The sequence below is a fragment of the Miscanthus floridulus genome, chromosome 16 (genome assembly GCF_019320115.1).
Source record: "Miscanthus floridulus cultivar M001 chromosome 16, ASM1932011v1, whole genome shotgun sequence".
Classification (NCBI taxonomy): Eukaryota; Viridiplantae; Streptophyta; class Magnoliopsida; order Poales; family Poaceae; genus Miscanthus; species Miscanthus floridulus.
The window spans coordinates 97348875-97359296 of NC_089595.1; the positions used below are offsets into that span (position 1 = coordinate 97348875).

Consider the following 10422-nt stretch of genomic DNA (forward strand, 5'->3'; position numbering starts at 1 on the left):
TCGAGAGAGTATTTTTTTAAATCAATTAACCTTAGATTTTAACAGGGGAGTAGTTAATTAACGTTAATCATGAAAGCGATATCTCCCTCTCAACTAAACAGCGACATGTTTCGAAGGAAAAGGAAACAACCAGCAAAAGCGCGCTACCTGTTTCAAAAAAAAAAACCCCCCGCTGCCGACGGGACACCAAACGAGTACGAAAAGGAGATGGAGCACAAGACCACGACCGAAGAGGAGAAAGGCAAGATTTTTCCTTAAATAGATACTAGTATATATACAACCGGACCCATGATCTCCACTCCCACCTGTTGATTACCCTCACTACCCAATCCCTACCACTGCGTTCAATGGTCCGATCCCTACTCGATACTACTACTGACCTACCATCACCTCCGTCTCCATGTGCGTTCATGGAGATCGCGAGCCGAACAGCAGCGACGGCGGCTCGTTGAGGTCGAACGGGAGGGCCTTGGGCCCCGTCCGGAGCTCCAGCGCCGTGGACGGCAGCGACGAGGCGACGTCCCCCGCCACTGCTGCCACAAGGGGCATCGGCGGCGCCACCACGGCCTGGTGCAGCCTGGGCGGGAGATAGACGACGTGCCAGGGCGAGGAGTGGGTGACGTCGAGCCCGCCGAAGTGGCCGCCGGGCGCCGCCAGCGCCTGGTGCGATAGCGGGAGCGGGCGAGCCTGGACGGGCGTGGCGCCGGCGCGGGCGCAGGCGGCGCCGCGCCCGGGGGTGAAGTTGGTCCTGGCCTTGGTGCCGCGCAGCGCGAGCGCGGCGCGGTCGTAGGCCATGGCGGCCTCGACGGGGGTGTCGTAGGTGCCCAGCCACACGCGCGTCTTCCTCCAGGGGTCGCGGATCTCCGCCGCGTACCGGCCCCACGGCCGCTTCCGCACGCCGCGGTAGTGCGCCGCCTCCACGCGCTGCTGGTGCTGGTCCCCGCCCCCGACAGCAACGCCTCCGACAGTGAGGCCGCGTCCTCCCGGCCCACCACCGTCTCCAACAGCGCCACCGTGCCCTCCTCCTCCCCCTCTCATGTCCCACTCCATCTGCTGCATCCCCACCGCCCGCACCGACGCTGTCGCCCTCTGCCTCCGACTCTCCGAGGTTGGACGGGCAGGGGGCAGCTGCTTGGTTGGTCTCGGCAGCGGCAACGGCAAGGCAGCGGTGGGAGTAGTAACTGCTCTCTTTATACTGCTGGCATGGCTGCCTGGGCACCTCCCCGCTCCGCTCTCGCACGGTGGCTGCTGTGGCTGCACTCCCACTAATGGCCGCGCCTCGTGAAACGGGGAAGTAGGTTTCAGGGCCTGGGGTTTTGAGGCTGTCGCTGACCGGGCGTGGGCGCGGGCGCGAGAGCGAGCGCACGGCGTCATGAATCAGCCGCCGCGCGATTTGACGCCTTGCGGGTCCTGGGTGATGGGTCCTCGTCCTGGACAGCGTGCGACTGGTCTCGTCCGGCGCGACGCGCGACTGGCGCCGTGACGCCAGCCCTACCACACTGGGCACTGGCTGGCTGCCACTGCCAGAGCACGGACGCCTCGTCCAGTCGTCCTGTCACCCCACTGCCCTGCCGTACCGCGCCTGCGGCACGCACCGCCGCACGACTCTTCTCGCTCTTCACCGAGCCCCACGCACGAGCCGCACGAACACTGTCCAACGGGACCCACCGATCTGCCGGTTGAGACGTACAGAGCCGAGTCTGTTCGCTTTACGACCGTAAATTTTTAGCCGAACACTATTTTTTTTCTAACATCAAATCAGCCAACACTATCGTTTCCGCCGCGGCCGAACTGACGGTACGAGTACTACCCCTGCTACTATTCATGCGGGGTACGTGAACGGGTGCGTGCGCGCTGCACCGCACGTCCCCTTCGGCGGCTGGTGCCAATGAAACCCACCCGTGCATGACGGGTGGGGCCTGCTGAGAGCTGGTCCCAACCCCCAAGTCAGGACTGCCAGCCAGTGCCCAGCGGAGGGTAGGGACGCCGCCGCGCCGCGCCGCATTCCCCGGGAGCGGGAGGCGACGTGCCGGGGCACGATTCGGCTGGGCGCGGTTCACGTGGGGGCCGGACCAGGGAGGGCGTGTCGTGTGGTGGGGGGCAGCACGGTTCGCTGTGGGTGGAGCGGAGGGACGTACGCGTACACGCGTGTGCAGCAGCGCACTGCAGCGGCGCCGCTCATCAACGGGCGGTAGGGCCCTCCCCCGCGGGCCCTCGGGCGCCATGAAATCGGCACCCACGCACGGCCTGTCCGGTGACCGGTGGGTGGGTGGGTGGGGCGTTTGGTACCCTGCGCCCGCCTGCGGCAGCGGCAGCGGCAGCGGCAGGCAGCGCCGAGCGGGCGGCACACGCACGGCAGCCCAGAGCCGCAGCGCTCGTCGGGCGCGGCGTTGCTTTCTTCGGCCTGGTTTAGATCGTAAGTTTTTTCACTCTCTTTTCGTTACATCAAATTTTTGGACACATACACGGAGTATTAAATGTAGATAAAAAAATAACTAATTACATAATTTGATTATAAATTACGAGACGAATCTTTTAAGTCTAGTTAAATCATGATTAGATAATAATTGTTAAATACAAACAAAAATGTTACAGTGTCAGCCTCAATCTAAACCAAACCAGGCCTTCGAGTCTGCCCGGGCGGGGGCGGCCGGTCGATGCCGATGCCGATCCGTCCAAATCTCGGGGGCCGAGGGCATTGATAACGAGAAATATTTTCGGGAACCGGCATGGCGACCTGCGCCGCGGCAGCAGGAACAGGAGGGCCGGGGCGGCCTTGGGAATGCGCGAGGCCTTCACTGCCATCCTGCCTTCCTGCTGCTGGGTGAGGCAGCGACGGGCCTGTCGCGTGCTGCCACGCTGCATCGGGAAGAGTCGTGCCGTTCAATGGCTCAAGAGGCTTCGCCAGAACTTGCTACTAGGGCATGCTGTGCAGCACTGCAGCCCCGAGCGATCCTCGAGGATGTAGCCCTCTCTCGGTGATTTGCTTGCTGATAAATGTAACTCGATTTAGGCGCAAGAACTTTGGAGAAATCTGAATACTAAATGAATTTGTGAGAGGAAGATACTATTTGGATGAAAAAAGAACCAGATCAAACTAAGTTTAAGGGCATGTGAACGGAGCCTTAGAGTAAAAATATGTGTAATATTTTTATCCCTAAATAAATTTATTAAAAATGAGATTAAATACCTATCAATGATACTAAATATGTATCATAAATATTAATATGTTTAAATATATATTTTGTCAAAGTTGTTTATCGAGAAACAAAAAACGATAGACTTTTAAAAATAGAGGGAATACCACCTCTCCGTGGTTAAAAGAATTTCTTAAGTCATTAATTTCTATAATCATTTTTTAAAAACTTTAACGAAGCAAAATTGTAATATAATATTGCGATTAGCAAAAAAATCTTATATAAGAAATTCGCGAATCAACATGCAATGAAATGTATTTCTTTTGTTTCAAAATAACCTCACATCTAATTTTTTTAGTAGTCATTTTTTTTAAGTTTGACCAAATATCTACACAAAAATATAGTACTCCCTCCGTCTCTAAATAACTATCGTCGCTGGTGTGCATGCAGCAAAGAAATGCAACATTTGTATCTCCAAATAAATTTATTAAAAAACTAGATTCAAATATCTTTCCAATAATACTAATTATGTGCTATAAATATTAATATTTTTAATATATATTTAGTCCAAATTATTGCTCGGGAAGCGAAAACGACAAATATTTTTAGGGGTAGAGGGAGTAATAAATACCATTAAATTAATTATGAAATATTGGTGATGAGGGGAGACGAGGGAATATTGGTGACAAAAAAAAAGAGTGATATTAGAGAACTGTTGAAGTAAGAAAAAATATAGCTGCCGCTAATATGACAGTTTTATAGAGATAGAATAAGATACGGAGCCATGCTCTACCTCCTCTAGATAGACGATCTCTTAGTCTCTGCTTCATGGCTTTGCGAGTTGTGGGACTATCTAATCTTGCTCTCATTTTTCAAGGGCAACGCCGCATCCTGACACGATTGATGAGGAATGTTCCTATCAGTCGCTATTAGTTGAGTTCTCTGCGTATATCACAATCATTCGTGCACACTGTAATTTTATTATAACTTTTAAGTTCTATGGGCAGTCCCAATACTAGAAACTACATATAGTTTCTATACCTATTAATTTCCATAGACACTATATATAGAAACCATGGTTCCAATGGATAGTTTCTACAGAACAATTTTTTATCCAATCACATACACTCTCTCTCCATTCTCTACCAATCACATCCATTCATGTCTTGGTTCTCGTGTAGACATGGTTTCTATCTTAGACCCGGTTTCTATGATTTTTGTTCTCTCTCTTCAATAACTACCTTGCCACATCAGCAAAATACTTAGGTGGCAGTACAATTAATGTTCATAGAAACTATAGTGGTTTATGCATTAGGAGTGCCCTAACCAAGTTACCAAACACAGTTGTTCTCTGATCAAAATATAAAAAAAGTGCCCTCCTATGACCAAACTATTTAATGCTGTACCATATCATTGTTACAAGGCGAAGTCAATAACCCCGCTCCATGTTGTACCGAATCTGTCGGCCTCTTAACCATAGTGCTTGTTCTTGAAGACATGTCTCTCCTAAACAGATCAATCTTTGTCTAAGAAAGTTCCTTGGTCATACAAAGAGGACAAATAAAAACACGAAATCCAAAGCTTCTGATCAAGCTCCAATGCTCAATGCTCTCAAACGAGTCGACTACGTCACATGTTCATCTATCAAGTCAGACCTACCCCCGTCCAACCATAGTAGGGGTAGGGTTTGAGTTGGCCAAGATGGATTCCGGGTTATCACAGTATAATTTTTTGCATTAGTGTGTGTTTAGTTGGGCGAAATTTGTGAATTTGGCTACTGTAGCACTTTCGTTTTTATTTGGCAATTAGTGTTCAATCATGGACTAATTAGGCTCAAAACGTTCGTCTCGCGATTTCCAACCAAACTGTGTAATTAGTTTTTTTTTTGTCTATATTTAATGCTACATGCACGTATCGCAAGATTTGATGTGAGGGCTACTGTAGCACTTTTTGGGAAAAGTTTTCGGAAGTAAACATGGGCTTAGTACTGGTACTACTACAGTTACAAATACGACAGAACCGTACGGTGGAACATATATACTCCTACTGTCGACAGCTTTCAAACCGTATCGTTCGTACTACGTCCACTGCAGCCGCCCCAACTGCCTCGCACGCAACCACGGACGGCTTTTACAGCTCCCGGCCGGAACCGGAAACCCTCGCCGCGGGCGTACAGTACTGCCCCGCCTGCCAACCACGGACGGCGCTCCCCCGACCTGTCCCGTCCGATGACGCCCGCCACACGTAGTACGGGCGCAGTACTACTGTCACTGACCGCACGGCAGCGGCGCGCGCGGCGGGAATGGGATCCATCGATCCGATTCCCTTCCCGTCCGCCGCCCGGTACTCCAACTCCGGTCCTCCCCATGCTGAGCTGCGAGCTGATGCCGTATCGGGCTGGCTCAGCTCCGCCGCTGCCGCCGCCCGCTCTGACTGACGCGCGGCGCCCCCGCCGCTGCCGAGAGGAAAACGCAGCAGCCATCAGTGCAGGCGCCGTGCGGTGCGGGGTGGTGGCCCGCCCTGGACGTTCAGGTCGACGCTACCTCACGTGATCCTCGATTCCTGGACAGGGCTCCAGTCCGGGCTCCTGGCACTGGGAGCCGCCGCGCGCCCGCCTGATGTCATGCTATTGTTTAGGCTAGCTGCACGCTAGCTCGAATAGCCCGAATCGGGCCGCGTTCGCCACCACCATCATGCTATTGTTTAGGCTAGCCGCTTTGCCGTATTCCGCGCCGAGCGGCGGCGCCGTGCGACTCCTACGGATAGGGCGCACAGTGCGACAGGAACAGGAAACAAACTGCTCACGCGGACAAACTTTATTGTGACACATGCATCGCAGGTTAAAGCAAGAGGAAAGCGGGCCGCCACCGGCAGCGACGGGAAAAAAAAAAGAAGCAGCATGGAGCCCCGACGCGACGAATGCTACAGTGTGGCTATCGCGGTTGTGGGCACGGCGCACGTGTGACGTGTCGACGCGGCACGGCGAGAAGACCGTCGGGGGGCAGGCGATTGACCGATGTGCTTGTCGACATGGGCGCCGCGCGGACACACGTGGGAGCGGCAGGGCATGCGGTGTCGCTGTGATGGTGGGGGGCAGGTCGGGCCGGCGCACACGTGGTCGGAGCGGCAGCCTGGGTGCCTGCCGCTGCCGCGGAAAACATGGCGTCGCGTCGCCGTGCTTTTTTGACCGCGGCGGGTAGGCCGGGGGTGCTATAGCAGGCGCGGGGTCTCTCGTGGGGTCCGCTGGTCACAGCCACCGTCTCCTTCGCTCCGCACCTCATCCTCGGCTCCTCGCTACGGATAGAAGTGGAGATGGAGCAGTATATTTTTCATTTTTTTATTGCCGGTGACTCACATTCGCCGAAAGGTTATAGTCACCTGAAGTCCCGTGACACGACCACACGGAGCTTGACATCAGCTGAGCGAGGCTAGCTGCTGCTACCCATCTTCGATGCTCCAGTTCTCGAGATTTCTTGCCGTGTGCAGCCACGCCGGCCGTACGTAAACCTCAGGACCCCAGGGCGGCAGGGCGCGGCGCCGCTGCCACCATGAACCGTCGCACAGAGCCTAGACGACGATGTGACGAAAGCCGATACGACGGGTCACCGGGAAGGAGGAGAGGCTAGAGTAGAGAGGGGCAGGCTGTAGTGCCGGGTTTAGATTGAGGTTAGGAATCGGTATTTAGTACTGTAGCATTTTCGTTTGTATTTGATAATTATTGTCCAATCATAGCTTAACTAGACTCAAAAGATTCGTCTCGTAATTTACAATCAAACTATGTAATTAGTTATTTTTTTTATCTATATTTAATACTCCATACATATGTCCAAAAATTTGATGTGATGAAAAGAGAGTGAAAAAACTTGCAATCTAAACAAGACCTACCTTATGGTATGACTAGAGGAGTTCAGATTACTGTTCCTACGTCCTAAACCTAGTAGCTATGTTGCCAACCCTGATTGAATCTATCGGCAGAACTCCCACGGTAGAAAAGGTCAAGTTCTGTGAATTTTAATTAACAATAGTTAAAATTATATGTAAATTTAGAGCATAAAACTTGTATATCAACACATACTCCGTATGTTTTAAAGTGCTTATAAATGGTATTAACGTGTTCAAGAATTAACTATAAATTATAAGAGAATTAAGGGTCAAAATCTACCCGGTATGAATTTTCTTTTGGACAAATTGGATTATCGTTTCTTGACGGAGGGTTCAGAACTATTAAATGAGTGCTATTTAGATGCCAAGCTAAAAGGCAACACTACCGCATAAAAGATATTGTAAGATAGGATCCAAGCATAACGATTATCGGAGGTGGTCGTTTTATTTAGGAAGACGGTAAAAAATTGCACGTGTCTCAAAATAAATTTACGAAGGCAACCAGAAATTACAATTTGTGGGTGTTTTGGATCGGGAATTCTCAACCAACTAGTGAATTTATGCTGCGTGTTCCCAATCCCGGATAGTGATGCAAAGAGACACAAGGCTTATACTGGTTCAGACAATTGGTGCCCCACGTCCAGTCTGAGAGATCGATCTTGTATTCCTTGCATCAAAGTGCTTGTAGTAGGGGGTTACAAGCACGGTGAGAGAGGGAGCTAGTCCCAGGTCTCGGTGGGGAGTGATGTGGGCTGCTTGAGACGTTGCTCTCAGGCGGCAGGGAAGTGTGCGTGTTACTGGGTGTTGTTCTTCGTGAGTGCCTCCGTCCCCCTAGAAATGGTCCAAGTCCTTTCCTTTTATAGTTGAAGGGAGGACAAGGATAGTACATGTGCTAACTATAAGACGTCGTGCGAACGGAGGCGGCGTGTCCGAGCCATGTAGCCTGTTCCTGTAGCGGCGTGGTCGTCGGAGTGGTCTGTCCTTAAGGCGCTGGGGCGACGTGCCGGTCACATCCGATCCTGTGCGTCATGGAAGCTCCAGGGCTGCCTCGAAGCGGGTGCAGTGGTCAGCGTGCGGTCGCTGTGGGTTAACTGCGCGCGAGGCCGGGGCTTGGTCAGCGCCGAGGCCGAACCATGGTGGGGGTCTCGGCAGACGTGAATCTTGAGATGGCCGAGGCCCTGACATAGGGTGCCGAGGCTCGGAGGGAGCGGTCGTTCTAGTACGCTGGTTCGGAGGCGATGATGACCCGGGCCAGGCTTCCCATGCCGCGTTGTCTACGGGACGGAGATCGCGGGGCACAGTGTAGTGCGAGCGCTGATCGTGGGCACAGCGCCAGAATACAGTGGCCGGTAATCCCCGCCGTGCCCTGTCTCAGCCGGTATGGCGCTGATGCGACTTCCTGTCGGTCACTCCGTAGTGTTGAGCCGTCGTCCAGCTGAGATTACGGGAGTGGTTGACGCACTAATAAGACATGCCATGCTATCGGGAAGGCTGGTCGAGGCAGGAGCGACGGGTTGTTGACAAGCCGGCCTCGAGCGATACGGAGAATAGCTGTCTCATTCGGGGTTCTACGCACGAGGCCTCGGGCAAGACAGAGATTGGGCTCCTGACCGAGGCCTTTCGCGAGAGGCCTCGCGCGAGGCGGAGATTTCGTTAGGGCGTCGAGACCTCCCGTGCGAGGCCTCAGGCGAGGCGGAGAGCCGGTGGGCTCGGACGGGGCCGGTGATGAACCCATGGCTTACCTTCTGGCTTCATTGTTGATGAGATTTAAGTAACTCTTTTGCTGTACGCTCGAGGTACCCCGTTCTATGGTACCCGACAGTAGCCCCCGAGCCTCGGGGGGAGTGCGTGAACTCTCCCTGAGGGTTTGTCGAGACTTAGCTTGCAGCCGCTCCTGTAGGGATTATGTTTTGCTTCCTGAGGTTTCGGTGGATGCGCGCGAGCGCACCCGCCGGGTGTAGCCCCCGAGGCCCTGGAGTAGTGGAGTCATTCCTCCAGGGGATTTATTCGTGTTTTGAGTGAGGAGTTTTTATTGTATTTGCTGAGCCCACAAATGCGAGTTCAGGTCGCTGGGTCTCGGCAAGGTTGCAGGAAGAGCCTCCTAGCCTCTGCACGGAGCAAGAGGTTCGTCAGGGGTTCCCTTGGCTTTTTGCACGACCCTCATGCTTCCTTTTCGCTCGGAAGGAGGGGTGGAATATGCCAGGCTACCCTCAGTGGGCACGAGCGTTGGCACTTTCGGTGAGCTGTTATCGGGTAAGTCCAAGCGGAGGCTCATGCCCCGTTCGCTCAGGGACGGCTAGCGGTCTAGAGACACACTCCAAGAGTACAAAAGGGTTTCTCTAGTGGGTGCCAAGGCCGTTCGCTGGGCCTCGGTGGCTCGGCGCCTCCCTACGGTGGGATCCCATTCGAAGACCTCCCTACCGGTCTCGGACATGACTTAGGACGCCCCGACCGACTGTTTGCTCAGGCCTCGGCCATTCGTGGGCTCGACCATAGTCGTCCCTGACTCTGTTGCCCTAGGGCGGCTGTCGAAACCTCAGGGGGGCCCAGTCTTCGAACCCCTGGACCGTAACGGGCTCGGTGTCCTTTATCGTATTTGTAACGAAACTTCTAGCATGGGCTTAGGTCGTTTGTCTTTGTCTTGGGTGCAGGAGGAGCCCCCGAGCCTTCGCCCGGAGCAAGAGGGCGGTCAGGGGTCCCCTGGCTTTTTTGTTCGACCCTCACATATCCTTTTCGTTCGGACGGAGGGTTTGTTTGCCGAGCCCATTCGGGTGCGAGCCGGAGCCACTGGGTCTCGACAAGGTTGCAGGAAGAGCCCTCTAGCCTCTGCACGGAGCGAGAGGGCCGTCGGGAGTTCCCTTGGCTTTTTATACGCCCCTCGCGCATGAGGGTTTGTTTGCCGAGGCCCCTTTGGGCGCGAGCCTGGGTCGCGGGGTCTCGGCAAGGTTGCAGGAAGGGCTCCCTAGCCTTTGCACGGAGCGAGAGGGCCGTCGGGAGCTCCCCTGGCTTTTTGCACGACCCTCGCGCTTCCTTTTTGCTCGGAAGGAGAGGTTGTTTTGCCGAGCCCCCTCGAGTGCGAGCCGGGGTCGCTAGGTCTCGGCAAGGTTGCAGGAAGAGCCCCCTAGCCTCTGCACAGAGCAAGAGGTCCGTCAGGGGCTCCCCTGGCTTTTTGTACGACCCTCATGCTTCCTTTTCGTTCGGAAGGAGGGGTGGAATGTGCCAGGCTACCCTCGGTGGGCACGAGCGTTGGCACTTCCGGTGAGCTATTATCGGGTAAGTCCGAGTGGAGGCCCGTGCCCCGTTCGCTAGGGGACGGCTAGCAGTCCAGAGATGCACTCCAAGAGTACCAAAGGGTTTCTCTAGTGGGTGCCAAGGCCGTTCGCTGGGCCTCGGTGGCTCGGCG

The 10422-nt window shown here is 54.1% G+C and overlaps 1 protein-coding gene across 1 annotated transcript; it reads right to left on the minus strand.

Moving 5' to 3' along the window:
• Positions 1 to 321: 321 nt before the first annotated feature.
• Positions 322 to 1264, minus strand: LOC136514476 (ethylene-responsive transcription factor 12-like). Its single transcript, XM_066508424.1, has one exon. The coding sequence runs from the start codon at positions 1057 to 1059 to the stop codon at positions 409 to 411; it is 651 nt and encodes a 216-aa protein (XP_066364521.1). The 5' UTR covers positions 1060 to 1264; the 3' UTR covers positions 322 to 408.
• Between the last annotated feature and the right edge of the window lie 9158 nt (positions 1265 to 10422).

Coding starts and splice junctions, on each gene's coding strand:
- LOC136514476 (XM_066508424.1), bottom strand. CDS start 1,059: ATGCAGCAGATGGAGTGGGACATGAGAGGGGGAGGAGGAGGGCACGGT.